Source organism: Diceros bicornis, chromosome 33, assembly GCF_020826845.1.
Source record: "Diceros bicornis minor isolate mBicDic1 chromosome 33, mDicBic1.mat.cur, whole genome shotgun sequence".
NCBI classification, from domain to species: domain Eukaryota; kingdom Metazoa; phylum Chordata; class Mammalia; order Perissodactyla; family Rhinocerotidae; genus Diceros; species Diceros bicornis.
In genome coordinates this window covers 4,615,149-4,631,345 of record NC_080772.1, presented here as the reverse complement: position 1 = coordinate 4,631,345, position 16,197 = coordinate 4,615,149, and the positions used below count along the sequence as shown (strand labels likewise).

The window sequence follows — 16,197 nt, the reverse complement described above, 5'->3', positions numbered from 1 at the left end:
GTGATGTCTCCAGCTGTGTTCTTTTTTCTCAGGATTGCATTTGCTATTCAGGGTCTTCTGTTATTCCATATAAATGTTAGGATTCTTTGTTCTATTTCTGTGAAGAATATCATTGGCATTCTGATTGGAATTGCATTGAATCTGTAGATTACTTTAGGTAATACGGACATTTTAAACATGTTTATTCTGCTAATCCATGAGCGCGGAATATCTTTCCATTTCTGTATGTCATCTTCGCTTACTTTCAATAATGTCTTATAGTTTTCAATGTACAGGTCTTTCACCTCCTTGGTTAAATTTATGTCTAGATACTTTATTCTTTTTTGTTGTGATTGTAAATGGGATTGTACTTCACTTCTCTTTCTGCTAGTTCATTATTAGTCTATAGAAATGCAACTGATTTTCATAAGCTGATTTTGTCCCCTGTAACTTTACTCTAGTTATTGATTATTTTTAATACCTTTCTACTGGATTCTTTAGGGTTTTCGTATATAAAATCATGTCATCTGCAAACAGTGAGAGTTTCACTTCTTCACTGCCTATTTGGATTCTTTTTATTCCTTTTTCTTGCCTAATTGCTCTGACTGAAACCTCCAGTACTATGTTGAATAGGAATGGTAAGAGTGGGCACCCTTGACTTCTTCCTGTTATCAAGGGATGGCTTTCAGTTTTTCACCACTGAGTATGATGTTGGCTGTGGGTTTGTCATATATGGCCTTTATCATGTTGAGATACTTTCCTTTCATAACTATTTGCTGAAAGATTTTATTGTAAATGGATGTTGGATCTTGTCAAACACTTTCTCTGAATCTACTGAGATGATCATGTGATTTTTATTCCTCATATTATCAATGTGGTGTATCACATTGATTGATTTGTGGATGTTGAACCATCCCTGCGTGCCTGGTATAAATCTCACTTGATCATGTTGTATGATCCTTTTAGTGTATTGCTGTATTTGGTTTGCCAATATTTTGTTGAGGATTTTTGCAACTATGTTCATCAGCAATATTGGCCTGTAAATTTCCGTCTTTGTGCTGTCCTTGTCTGATTTTGGTATCAGAGTGATGTTGATCTCATAGAATGAGTCAGGAAGCATTCCATGTTACTCAATTTTTGGAATAGTTTGAGAAGGAAACATAATAAATCTTCTTTGAATGTTTGGTAGAATTCTCTAGAGAAGCCATCTGGTCCTGGACTTTTGTTTGTTCGGAGGTTTTTGATTACTGTTTCAATCTCTTTACTTGTGATTGGTCTATTGAATCTTCTTGATTCAATTTTAGGAGGTTGTATGAGTCTATGAATTTATGCATTTCTTCTAGGTCATGCAATTTGTTGGCATATAGTTTTTCATAGTATTCTCTTATAATTCCTTGTATTTCTGTGGTAGCCATTGTAATTTCTCCTCTTTTATTTCTAATTTTATTTATTTGAGCCTTCTCTCTTTTTTTCTTAGTGAGTCTAGCTAAGAGTTTGTCAATTTTGTTTATCTTCTCAAAGAACCAGTTCTTAGTTTCTTTGATCCTTTCTACTGTTTTTTCAGTCTCTATTTCTTTTATTTCTGCTGTAATTTTTATTATTACCCTCCATCTGCTGACTCTGAGCTTTGTTTCTTCTTCTTTTTCTAGTTCTAGTAGGTGTGGTTTAAGATATTTATTTGAGATTTTTCTTGTTTGTTAAAGTAGGCCTATATTGCTATGAATTTCCCACTTAAAATTGCTTTTGCTGCATCCCATATGAGTAGGTATGATGTATTACCATTTTCATTTGTCTCCAGGTATTTTTTTATTTCTCCTTTGATTTATCTATTGATCCAATGGTTGTTCAGTATCATGCTGTTTAGTTTCCACATATTTGTGATGTTCTCAGCCTTTTTCTTGTAGTTGATTTCTGTTTCATAGCATTGTCGTATGAAAAGATGCTTGATACGATTTCAATCTTAAATTTATTCAGGCTTGCTTTGTTCCCCAACATAGTCTATCTTTGAGAATGTTCCATGTGCACTTGAGAAGAATGCATATTCTGCTGTTTTGGGATGGAATGTTCTATACATATCTATTAAGTCCACTTAGGCTAGTTTTTCATTTAAGTCCACTATTTCCTTGTTTACTTTCTGTCTGGATGATTTATCCATTGATGTAAGTGGGGTGTTGAGATCCCCTGCTATTATTGTGTTGCTGTTAATTTCTCCCTTCACGTCTATTAAGTGTTACTTTACATACTTTGGTGCTCTTGCATTAGGTGCATACATATTCATAAGTGTTATGTCATCTTGATAGAATGTCCCCTTTTTTTTTTCATTATATACTTCCCCTCTTTGTCTTTCATTGTCTTTTTTTATCTTGAAGTCTGCTTTGTCTGATATGGATATGGCAATACCTGCTTTCTTTTGCTTGCCATTTGCTTGGAGTATCATCTTCCATTCCTTCACTCTGAGCCTGTGTTTGTCTTTAGAGCTGAGATGTGTTTCCTGGAAGCAGCATATTGTTGGGTCTTGTTTATTAATTTGTCGATCCCTTCTGTGTCTTTTGATTGGAGAATTCAATCCATTTACCTTTAGAGTGATTATTGATATATGAGGGATTAACATTGCCATTTTATCTCTTGTTTTCCGGTTGTTGTATATTTCCTTTGTTTCTCTTCCCTTGTATTTCTGACTGCCATTTCAGTTTGGTGGTTTTCTGTGATGGTTTCTCAGTTTTCTCTTTACTTATGATTTGTATTTCTGCTCTGATTTTTTGTTTAGTGGTTACCTAGGTTTTTATAAAAAGACTCACAGATGAGATAATCTGTTTTCTGATAGCCTCTTATCTCCGCTAGCCTAAGCAGTTTCCATCCCTTTCCTCTTCCTCTTCTAGAAGTTATTGCTGTCACAAATTATTCTGTTTTGTGTTGTGAGTTTGTGACTAAATCAAAATGTTTGTAGTTATTTTTGACATTTTCCTTCCCTTTGTCTTTTATGTTATAATTAAGTGTTTGCTAACGTGTTCTGATAGAGAACTGCAATTTTCTCATTTTGTCTGTCTATTTATCTCCTTGCTCAAGGCTTTGTAAACCTTTGCCTTCTTATTTCAGGTATGAGGGAATCCTTGATCATTTCTTGTAAGGGAGGTCTAGTGGCAATGAACTCCCTCAGGTTTTGTTTATCTAGGAAAGCTTTTATTTCTCTCTCATATCTGAAGGATAGTTTCACTGGATAGACTATTCCTAGTGGAAATGTTTTGTCTTTCATTATTTTATATAAATCATTCCAATCTCTCCTAGCCTGTAAGTTTTTTGTTGAGAAATCTGCTGAAAGGCTGATAGGGGTTCCTTTGTAGATTATTCTCTTCTGTCTCATTGCCCTTAATCTTTTTTCTTAGTCATTGACTGTTGCCACGTTTACTATTATGTGCCTTTGAAAAGGTCTTTTTGTATGGATATAATTAGGAGTTCTATTGGCTTCACGTACTTGTAAGTCCAGTTCCTTCCCCGGGTTTGGGAAGTTCTCAGCTATTATTTCTTTGAACAATCTCTCGGCTCATTTCTCCCTCATTTCTCCCTCTGGAAAATCTATAATCCTTATGTTGCTTTTCCTAATTGATTCAGATATTTCTTGAAGAATTTCTTCATTTTTTTAAGTCCTAGTTCTCTCTCCTCTTCACTTGAAGCATTTCCATATTTCTGTGCTCTAAATCAATAATTCTGTCCTCCATAACATCAGCTCTGTTTTTTAAGATTTCTAGATTGTTTTTTATCTCACTCATTGTGTTCTTCATCTCCAGAATTTCTGTTTTTTTTTCTTCCAGAGTTGCAATCTCTTTGGTGAATTATTTCTTCTGCTCATTTATTTTATTCCTGAGTTCATTGAACTGTCTTTCTGAGTTTTCTTGTAGTCCCTTGAGTTTCTTTATGACAACTATTGTGAATTCTCTGTCATTCAGATTGTAAATTTCTGTGACTTCAGGATTGGTTTCTGGAGACTTGTCATTTTCCTCCTACTCTGAAGTATTACTGTAGTTTTTCAAAGTGTTTGAAGAACTGATCCTTTGCCAAGGCATTGGTAGTTTAGTATGGTGTCGCAGACTCCACCTGCCACATCTGTGGGGGGAGTAGGTAGAAGCTGTGTTTTCTGAACCTGCTGTGTCTGCTGGAAGTTGTACTTATAGGGCTCATCTGTGTTTGCCCACTGGCTGCAGCTGCTTGGCTGGTCACATATGCCTGTGCAGGTGCTCTTGTGTGGGACTGCTGCCTTGGTCTGGGACCGGCCAAGCTAGTGTGCTAGGTGGGAAGCAAGGGGCACTTTCTTTTGCTTGTGCAGGACCACTCTGCACTCACGAGTAGTTCAGCTGTGCTTCTGTGCTTGGGGAGGGCCCCCACGTGTTCTGAGCCATGCCACTTGGTGTGGAGCACTCCTTAAGGCTGGGCTGCAACCCCAGAAGTGAAAGCATTGGCACACAGGCCTGCCTGCCCCCCTGCCTCCTCTTACAGTCATGCACAGGCTGCTGTGTGAGGACCTGTGACCTAGATCGCTGCTGCTGGAGAGGGGGCTGTGGTCCCCTCACTTCCTTCCACTGCTTCCCAGGAATCCAGTACCCCCACTTTCAGATGTATGGCTATGTGGATCTCTCAGACATCCTACTGTGCTTTGTAGGGAATCCTCTGTTGGTTAACAAATACCCATTTGGTTGTATCTTAGGGGGGACAGACTAAGGGAACAACTCATTCTGCCACGATACTCATGTCACTGTCTATAATTCTTACTTTTGTTCCTCTATGGGTAAGATTTTTTCCCCTCTGGCTTCTTTCAATATTTTTTCTTTACTTTTGACTTTCTGTAGTTTGAATATGATATGCCTAGTTGTAGGTTTTGGGCATTTATCCTGCTTAGTGTTCTCTGAGCTTCCTGGATCTCTGGTTTAGTGTCTAACATTAATTTGGGGAAATTCTTAGTCATTAGTTTCTCAAATAGTTCTTCTGTTCCTTTTTCTCTTTCTTCTTCTTCTGGTATTCACATTGCACATTTTTTATACTTTTTGTAGTTGTGCCACTGTTCTCAAAAATTCCATTCTGTTTTTTTCATTCTTTGTTCTCTTTATTTTTTGGTTTTTGAGGATTCTATTGATATATATTCTAGCTCAGAGAGTCTTTCTTCAGCTGTTTCCAGGCTACTGATAAGCTCATCAAAGGCATTCTTCATTTCTTTCACAATGTTTTTTATCTCTAGCATTTTTGGAGAAATTCTTTTCTCAGATTTCCATTTCTCTGCTTACATTGCCCATATGTTCCTACATGCTGTCTAATTCATCCATTAGAGCCCTTACATATTAGGCATAACTGTTTTAAATTCCTGATCTTATAATTCTAACAGCCCTGACATGTCTGGTTCTGATATGTATTCTGTCTCTTCAAATTTTGTTGTTTTTTTTTACCTTTTTGGTATGCCTTGTAATATTTTCTTGGTAGTCAAACATGATATAGTAAGTAACTAGAAGGAACTGCTGTCAATAGGCCTTTAGTATTGTGGTAGTGAGGTGTGAGGGGAGGAGAGTGTTCTATAGTCTTCTGATGAGATCTGAGTCTTTTCATGGGCCCATGCTTCTGGACTGTGAACCTCAACAATGCTTCTCAGTTTTTTTCTCCCCCTTTAGATGGGATAGGATTGCTACAGCCAGCTGAAATTGGGCATTTCTCTTCCTCCAGGTCAGTTAGGCTCTGCAATATCCCAGCAGGTTAGGTTCTAGTTTACTAGTTTTCCCTGAGGGCAGGTCTTGTTAAGAATAACAGAATGCTCTGGTATCTTTCAAAATGGTTCCTTTTCCCCTCCTCCTTCTGGAAGCCCTAGGGGATTTTTCTCCAATTTTTTTATGTTGGAACTTGGTTGCGCTCCTGGACCGTTGAATATCATGGGGGCCCTCCTAAGACCAGGCACCCCTGGAGCTTTTGTTTTTATTTTTTCTGAGGAAGATTAGCCCTGAGCTAACATCTGTTGCCAATCTTCCTCTATTTTGTATGTGAGCTGCCATCAAAGCATGGCCACTGATAAATGAGTGGTGTAGGTCTGTGCCCAGGAACCGAACCCAGATCACCGAAGTGGAGTGTGCCAAACTTAACCACTAGGCCACTGGGGCTAGCCCAACCCCTGGAGATTTTAGCTCTCAGACTTGTCCACACTGAGCCTCCAGCAATTCCTCAAACGCAGTTCAGATTTTCCTGCCCTGGGTCTGATTCCTGCAGCAATTTCTGCTCGTGAGTCTGCTCTGGTCAGCAGCAACTCCCTGTATTCGACTGCCTGTCTCTCCAATCTTAGGTGCTGTGGTCTATCCTGTGTCCTTGCCATCTTACACGTTGAAAAAGAGTGGATGAGTTTTCAGTGTGTTTAGCTTTTTCCTTGTTGTTAGGACAGAGTGATGACTTTCAAATTTCTTATATGTGGAAACAGAAACTGGAAGTCCCTAATTTATTCTTTTTGTTGTTTTGAAAAGAATAAATAAATAGAAATACATTTTGTGAATACACCAGAATTCATTTATCAGTTCACAGCTTATTTTGGCCATGCATACCCTTGTACAAGACTTTCTGTGTACCTTTGTTTTCATTATTCTTGGGTAAATCCCAAGGAGCAGGATCTTTGCATTCCCAAGTACTTGCTCAGTTGATACTTTAATGTCTGAGATTTCTAAGTGAACCCCATCTTTGTGAATAGTCGTTTTTTAAGCCATGGAAAGGACTGTAAAGTTGTGTATAATGTGATTTTAATCTGATCTACATTTATTTGATGACTGATGAACTAGAACATTTTTTCAGGCACTTCTTAGCGATTTGTTTATCTTACTTAGTGAAGTCTCTTCAAATCTTTGGCTCAGTTTTTTTTTAATTTGGTTGTTTGCACCTTTTGTTGATTTGCAATAGTTCTTTATATATTCTGAACACAAGTCCTGTGTCAGATATGGTGAATATTTTTTCCTACTCTGTGGTTTGCCTTTTTATTTTCTTAAAAGGGCTTTTCAAAGACCAAAAATTTTAAATTTTGATGAAGTTCACTTTAACATTTTCTTCTTTATTTTATTAGTACTGTTTAGTCCTAAGAAATCTTTGTCTACCCCGAACATAAAACTGTTTTCCTGTTTTTTTTTCTAGAAGATTATTAGTTTTAGTTTTACAATTTAGTATATGATTAATCTCAAAATACTTGTGATTTATATGAGGTAGGGGTCGGGTGTAATTTTTCTTTTCCATACATTTCTTGAGTTGTTCTAACACTATTTATTGAAAAGATTTTTGTTTTTCTTTGAACTGATTCCACACCATTGTCAAAAAACAACTCACCAGTGACATTAGAAAAGATGGGGGAGTAGGAAGCACCAGGAATCCTTCTTCCCACCTGGACAACAATTGTACTGATAGGATCTGTCTCATGCAATTGTTTGGACTTATATAGTCTAATTTGAGGATTGCAACTTTCAGGGGAAGGCTTAGACAGTAAATCACAGTTAATTTCAGTCAATTTCAGCTCTTAGAACAGCAGCAACTACTCATCTCCCACCAGCATCCCACTGATAGGCAGCTGTATTCCTGTTCCTGGAGCAGCTTGCTTGGAAACAGGGTGATCAATAAGGATCCTCTACTCCAAATATTGGAGATCCAAGTTCTGATCATTCATTTCTGCTTCTGTTTGCAGAGGTGCAGAGATAGGGACCAGCTGCCATTGTTGCAATCCCCACTGGCTGAAGTGGCTTCCAGGGGATTTAAAGAGCCAGAGCCTTCTCTCCCTTTATTTTTCCCTTTTTTGTCTTTAGCAAACCAGATATTTAAAAACTAGAATATTCAAAAGAAACTATACATATGGGAAAATTTAGAAAGTCACAGTGCATGCTCAGGGAAACACACAGGCTCAGGAAAGACATGCAAAGACATCAAGTTGACACCTTAGGCTGGCACAGAGGCAGCCTACAATAATTAAAGTCAAAGAAATGAACAAACAAAAGCAGCAAACCCTGGGGAAGGGGAAGAATTTGATTTCCAGAGTTACCATATATAAGTCAGATGTCCAGTTTTCAACAAAATATCACAAGGTACACAAACAGGAAAGTATGGCCCATTCAAAGGCATTTTTCTCAAGTGCACATGGACATTTTCTAGGATAGTCCATACGTTAGGACACAGATGAAGTCTCAGTAGATTTAAGAAGGTGGATATCACATGAAGTATCTTCTCTGACCACAACAGGACAAAGTTAGAAATAAGTAACAGAAGAAAAAGTGGAAATTCACAAATTTGTGGAAATTAAACAACATATTCCTAAGCAACCAATGGATAAAAGAAGAACTCACAAGGAAAAATAGAAAATAATTAAAGATGATTGGAAATGAAAGTACAATATACCAAAATGAATGGAATGCAAGGAAAGCAATGCTAAGAGGGTAATTTTTAGTTTTATAAAAGTTTACATTAAAAAAGATCTCAAACCAAAAATTTAACTTTACTACTTAAGTAAATAGGAAAAGAAAAACAAACTAAACCCAAAGCTGGCAGAAGGAAGGAAATAATAATGATTAAAACAGAGATGCATAAAATAGAGAATAGAGAAACAATAGAGAAAATCATTGCAATCAAAAGTTAGTTTTTTGAAAGATGACAAAAATGGCAAATGTTTACCTAGATTGCCAAAGTGAAAAAGAAGACTCCAATTACTAAAATCATAAATAAAAGTGAGGACATTACTACTGACTTAGTAGAAATAAAAAGAATTTTAAGAGAGTATTAAGAACAAATGTATGCCAAAAATTGGATAGTTTAGATGAAATGGACAAATTCCTAGAAACTCAAAACCAACCAAGACTGAATCATGAAGAAATAAAAAATGTGAATAGACTTAACACTAGTAAAGAGATTGAATCAGTAATCAAAAAAAACCTCCCCCCAAAAAAGTCCTGAAGCTGAGAGTTTCACTGGTGAATTCTACCAAAAATTTAAAGAAGAAATAATACCAATTCTTCTCAAACTCTTCCAAAAGTTGAAAAGGATGATTACTTCCTAACTCATCCTTTCATGCCAGTGTTACCCTCATACCAAAACCAGAAAAATCCACTACAAGAAAACTACAGACCAATATCCCTTATGAACATTGATGCAAAAATCCTCAATAAAATACTAGCAAACTGAATTCAGCTGCATGTTGAAAGGATTATACATCATAACAAAGTAGGATTTATTCCTAGAATGCAAGGATGATCCCACATATTAAATTCAATCAATGTAATACACCAGATTAACACAATGAAGGAAAACACACACAATCATCTCAATTGATGCAGAAAAAGCATTTAACAAATTCAACATCATTTCATGACAAAATTCAACACCCTTTTAACACTCTATAAACTAAGAATAGAAGGGAACTACCTCACTATAACAAAGACCATATATGAAAAACCCACAGCTAAGATTATACTCAAAAGAGAAGAACTAAAATCTTTTTCTGTAACATCATGGATAAGGCAAGAAGGCCTGCTTTCATCGCCTCTATTAAACATGGTATTGGAAGTCCTAGCTGGATAAATTAGGTGGGCAAAAGAAATAAAATGTATCTAAATTGGAAAGGAAGAAATAAAATTATCTCTGTTCACAAATGACATAATCTTATATGTAGAAAACTTAAAGATTCCATAAATTAAAAAAAAAACTATTAGAGCAAAAAAAATGAATTCAGCAAAGTAGCAGGATACAAAGTGAACACCCAAAAATTACTTGCATTTCTATAGATTAACAATGAACAATCTGAGAAGAAAATTAAGAAAACAATTCCATTTACAATAGTATCAAAAACAATAAAATATTTAAGAATTAACTAAGGAAGTGAAAGACTTATACACTAAAAACTAAAAAACATTGCTGAAAGAAGTTAAAGCCATACATAAATGAAAAAACATTCCATGTTCATGGATTAGGAGGCTTAATATTGTTAACATGTCAATACTACCCAAAGTGAGTTATAGATTCAATGCTGTCCCCATCAAAATCTCAATGTCATTTTTTATAGAAATAGATTTCATCCTAAAATTTGTATGGACTCTCAAGGAGTTCCAGTTAGCCAAAATATTCTTAAAAGAATAAAGCTGGATGCCATAACTTTCTGATTTTAAAATTTACTAAAAAGCAACAGTAATCAAGGCAGTGTGGTACTGGCATAAAGACAGACATACAGACCAACTGAGCAGAACAGAGAGCTCAGAAATAAATCTTTACATATGTGGTCAAATGATTTTTGAGAAGGGTGCCAAGACACAAATGGTGTCAGGAAAGCTGAATATCCACATTGAAAACAATGAAGTTGCACCCTTAACTAACACCATATGGAAAAATTAACTGAAAATGGATCAAAGACATACGTGTAAGAGCTAAAATCAGAAACACTTAGAAGAAAACAGGGAAAACATTCATGACATTGGATTTTGCAATGATTTTTTGGATATAACACCAAAAGTACAACCAGCAAAAGAAAAACAGACAAACTGTACTTCATCAAAATTAAAAACTTTTGTGCCTCAAAGGAAACAATCAACAGAGTAAAAAGGCAAGCCACAGGCTGGGAGAAAATATTTGCAAATAACATACCTCATAAGGGACTAAACAAAAAAGTAGCATAGAATTACCATTTCATCCAGCAATTTCACTCCTGGAAATATACACAAAAGTATTGAAAACAGTGACTCAGATATATGCATTCCCGTTTTCAAAGCAGCCTTATTCACAAGGGCCAAAAGGTGGAAACAACCCAAATTTTCATTTTTGGGTGGATGGATAAACAAAATAAACAAAATGTAGTATATACGTGAATGGAATATTATTCAGTGATAAAGGAATGAAATTCTAACACATGCCAGACAAAAAGGACAACTATTATATGATTCCGCTTGTATGAGTTAAGTAGAATAGTCAATGTCCAGAGACAGAAAGTAGAACAGTGGTTACCAGGGGCTGAGGGGAGGTTTGTGTGGAGTTATTGTTTAATAGGTACAGGTTTAAAAGGTATAGGTAATAGAAAAGCAATTGACCATTTAAGTGTGGGTACTTCTGAAATCTTTATATTGTTCCATTGAGTCATGTGTCTGTACTCGTGACAATCTCATATTGTGTTTATTATTGTAATCTTATAGTACTGAAATTAGGAAGTATAAACACTGCATCTTTATTCTCCTAATTCAAGATTGTTTGGGATATACTAAGTGCTTTGTATTTCCATGTAAATTTTAGAATCAACTTGTCAATATGCATAAAAATTTTTGAGATTTTGATTGATATTGAGTATTTGGGAAAATGTGAACGGCTATCAATATTTAGTCTTTAATTCATGATTAGGTTATATTTATCCATTTACTTGTTGATTTATTTTCATTTCCTTTCTATATAGAAACCATTCTATAGTTTTCAAGGTAGAAGCTTTGTATATATTTTGTTAAATTTATTCTTAAGTGTATTATCTTTTTGATGTATTGTGAATTACATTTTTATTTTGTTTGTTGGAAACTTTAGAAAATCAATTAACTTTGGACATCATCGTTATTTCTAGCAACCTTGCTACATTTGTATGTTATTCTACTTTTTTTTTTTTGGCGATTTCTTAGGGTGTCTATGTACACTATCAAGACATCTACAAATAAAGCTGTTTTACCTCTTCCTTTCCAATTGTTATGCTATTTATATCCATTTTCTGACTTGCTGTACAACCCAAACAATATTGAGTTCTTCTCAACATTCTTTTTAAAAGAGAGATTAGATCTATGTGTATTAGCTATTTTGACTGCAAAATTTAAAATCAATAACATTATTTCAGTGTTGAAATACTGAATTTTCCAAATTACAATATTTTACTGATTTAGGACCCGTGTGATATATTTGTTTAGAAGAGTTACAAGAATTGTATCTCTTCACTGAAAAAGAAAGAAAGAAAAAGAAGGAAGAAAGGGAGGGAGGGAGAGATGGAGAGAGAGGGAGAGAGGGGGAGAGAGAGAGAGAGAGAGAGAGAGAGACACGGAGAGAGACAGAGAGAGAGAAAGAGAGAGAGAGAAAGAAAGAAAGAAAGAAAGAAAGAAAGAAAGAAAGAAAGAAAGAAAGAAAGAAAGAAAGAAAGAAAGAAAGAAAAAGAAATCGACCCCCATTCTTTCATTGACTGAAAAGAAGAAAGGGCAACCCCATGGGAACAGTTTAATCAGTCTTGACAGCCAGACCCATGATTCAGAATGATTTAAATGGTCTGTGACAAAAGAATAGTTAACAGTCTGCAAAATGTCCATTATCTTTAGTTAGCAAGGGCCTATTGATTTAGGACCTGGCTTGACTCCCATAGGACATTAGTGAGAAGTGAGGTGGAAACTCTGGTTTAGCATTGTTCACAACCAACAAAACACTGCAAGGAAAGTCTGTTAATAAGCTACAATTAAATCTTCATGCTAAACAGCCACAGATGTCTGGGGAACCCAGGGAGCTGACTATTCGTTTGGTGCTTGAGGTGATTTTCTTCTGAGAGCACATGTGGCAACACTGTTATGATGATGTCTTTAGTGTTATTACACAATGAATGATAAACTCTAACACTTGTCCCGTTTTATGATACAATTGTTTTGTCGAATATAATCTAATTTCACCTAAGGATGTCTTCTCCAGCCGTATGTACTTCAGCGCTAGTAAGTAGACCAATGTGTTCTGACTGATAATTTATGGCTTTTTCTGAGGCTGGATTAGCAGTAGGATAATATGTCAACCAGTTGGAGCATTAGATGACAGTTGCTACGAAACTTAGGAGTAATTCTACCAAGGAGGGCCACAGAATTATTCATGCACAATCCTCTGGGGAAAATCATGAACACTGAGTTCAGTGACTGATACCTAGAGCCTCCTGTTTGCCAGATATCAAGAGTTGAGCTTCACCTTCACAGCACTTCCAAGAGTTGTTCAATGTGGTGCAAGATAAGACCAGGGCAGGGAAACTGCCATGCACTGTTTCTAGGTAGTTCTCTGTGTGAAAGGGTAGAATGCACTCTCTCATGATCAGAAAACACAAGTGTCACTTCAGTCACATAGTGACAACTAAGAGTCAATGAGACCCAACCAGGATGTGTGGCTGTGGAGCCAGGTGTGAGTACTTATACAAGGACACTGCTTACTTAACAATATAAACAAACATTACATGCAGGATGTTTGACGAGGCTCAGAGGGTAAAAGAAAAATATATTAAGAATTTTCTGTGAAAAAACATTTTTATTAACAAAAAACAAAAAACTACAATGGAAGGAAAAGCTACTTACACCAGAATAGAAAGGCTCACCAGACACACATATCACATCCTGTTCCTGGATCATCAGAATATCTCTGGCTAGGTGCAGCCGGACTTTGAAAGGCTCCTGATTACCATCCTGCAGCAAACAAATCCCTGTCTTTGTCTTCAGGCAAAATAAATAGAGCAAACAGAGAAAAAAATTATACTTAGTTTATAGATTATAATTTTATGGCCTATTTACAGCAAATCATAGTGAATAACATTTGAGAGCTAGGGAAAATGCATTCAGATGAGTCTGAAACTTAATACTCATTACGGGTGCAGAGAAAAGGATAACCATTTCCTGTAAAGTAGACTTCAGATAATGGAGATTATGTCAGAAAATCCATACAAAGAATTGACAGTAAGGAGTATAGTGTATATACTGTATTTGAAAAATAATGAAAGTTGTGTTGAATACTTATAATCTAAATATAAAATTGTCTGTAATAGCTGTATTGAGATACAGTTCACATTCTATACAATTCAACCCTTTAAAGTGTACAGTTCAACATCTTTTAGTATATTCATAGTTTTCAGCCACCACTATAATCAATTTTAGAACATTTTCATCATTCCAAAAAAAAACCTAATACCCTCATCTCCCCGTCCCTCTCCCCAGCCCTAGGCAACCACTAATCTACTTTCTGTCTCTATTATAGAGTTTTAAACATGAAAACACACCTACTTAAAATCTTCTCTAACCTCCACCATTTCATCATTCTTAGTTGCCAACACGTGCACACACACACTTTGTACAGATGAGGAAACAAGGATAAGGAGGTGAAGTGGACTGCATAAATTAACACAATTAAAAACAGAGCCTGGTTTAAGACCCAGGATTTCTGATTCCCAATCACTGTTTCTGCTTGACACATTTTTGGAAATTGTGAAAACAGCCTGTGAAGATTTCTGAACTACATAAATGTAAACCAGCACTTAGCAATTACTGAAGAAGTCCATGAATCTTGTCACTCCTAAAACACATCAGTGTTAGGATATTCACTCAGGTAAATAGAAATATTCTCCCTGGCAAGTGCACGTAATGTTCCCATTTGTCAGAGATACAAGAGGAAATGCTTTTGAGACAGAATACAATCTCTGGCTATTACTTTGCACCAAAAAGTCAGCGGGAACAATGACTACTTTGGAAATGACATTTTCATTTAATAATTGGTGAGCAATTCCTAATTTGGATAAAGGGATAAGTATATAGAAGTATATATTTATCCTTAATATTTAATGAGCACAAAATCCCAAGGTTTTCTCTTGGAATATACGTTTACACGCGGATTGCTAGGAGTTTGTTTCTTTAAAAGAGTATTTCACAATGTTGATGAGAAGATACTTCGATACTGCAGCCTCCTAAGATTACTCTTTCTGTAAACTGCTTTATCCCATGTGCTAATACCTACCATTATACCCTCTATCACTTATGATCTTATATAAGTCTTTAGTAATTAGTAATTATTTTGTAAGAGTTAGAATGTCTTTTAAGGAAAAACAAACATTTTCAAGAGCAAAGACGGCATTTTCCCCTCACCTATGGGACTGGGACACAGCAAGCGCTCACTAAATTGTGTCAATTAATCTATTCTAGAGCATAAATCAAGTGGATACGTCTAGAGGACAAAAATATTTCAGCAAAAGCAAATTATATTTTCCTTAATATAGAACATAATTTTCTACGTTTTTCACATGGAAAAGTCTCTTGTGCTTACAGTGTACTCTTGGCTGGGATACAAGGGGTAGGGGGGCTTGGGACTCTCTGAGATGGCATGGGGAAGAGGGGGTATAAAATACTATCAAAGCCAAGTGAACATAATTGAGCACATTTGCCGATTTTTCAGTGTACAGTATATTTCGGGCCAATGTTTTCCCAGAAGTGTAATGGAATAGCTGGCAATCACAAATAATGCTCTGTCTCAACTTGAGGATGAAAGAGGGGCCTTTCCCTGAGAGCCCATACATGCATTACTGTTACTCATCAAGAGATATACAAGATTACCCAGGGAAAGGGTGGGGACTAAAACACGGCTATGAGGCTGCTGTTAGCACATTTCCGACACGGTCCATTCACTCAAATAATTTGTAAAATGTCCCCTAATTATTAGATAGATGTCTGGAAAACAGAATACTGACTTTGAGCTCACATCTGGGTCCTGAGAGGATGAGAGTTAAAGAAAATAAGAATGAGGCAGCTTTTCGTTAGATTGGAATATGTATATATATACACCAATAAATAGGCATTTGGAGAAAACAGAAAATAGAGAGCTAATGAAGCTAGGAACAAATTCAAATTAAAATATAGTTTTCAAAGATTACAGATTTCACATATATTCTATTATGAAAATTCAGCTTGTGTACATGAAAATAAATTTAAAATCCCTTTTGAAAATATTGTATAACATTAACAGAGAGTCAGACATGAATTAGACAATAATCTCTGACCTCAGATTATTCTACTTATAAAAAGTATATATGTATAAATAAGATACAATATGAGATCTGACGATCTGAAATGCGAGCAACATGGAGAGAGTAATTAAATATTCACGAGGGATGAGGGTGTTAGAGGAGGCTTTGTAGATAGAAAAATGTATGGCCTGTCTTGAAAAAATAAATTGAAGTAACAGTAATCAGAGGAGACAAAAGTTATTTTAGTCGATAGGGGAAAAAATGAGTAAAGATACGGAAACATGAGACTGCAGAGTCTGTGTGATGCAAGAAGCAGACAGAAGCCCAAGAACGCATCCCTGAGGCCGAGCCTGGGTGGCTGAGCAGAGTTCACAGGAGAACAAATGTGAGAGGCGAGGGAGATGGGTCAAGGACCTTGCATGATGTGCCAGGAGTTTGAGGGTGTTGGCGATGCCCTAGAGGAATCTGAGCAGTGAAATAAT

General features: G+C 36.0%; 1 protein-coding gene across 1 annotated transcript in view; it reads right to left on the bottom strand.

The window, feature by feature from the left end:
- Positions 1-16,197, bottom strand: part of SNTG1 (syntrophin gamma 1) — a 388,392-nt gene that overhangs the window by 312,011 nt on the left and 60,184 nt on the right. The window contains exon 3 of the mRNA XM_058528686.1: positions 13,287-13,421. Coding sequence (XP_058384669.1) covers positions 13,287-13,421 — 135 coding nt within the window. The remainder of the gene's footprint in view (positions 1-13,286; positions 13,422-16,197) is intronic.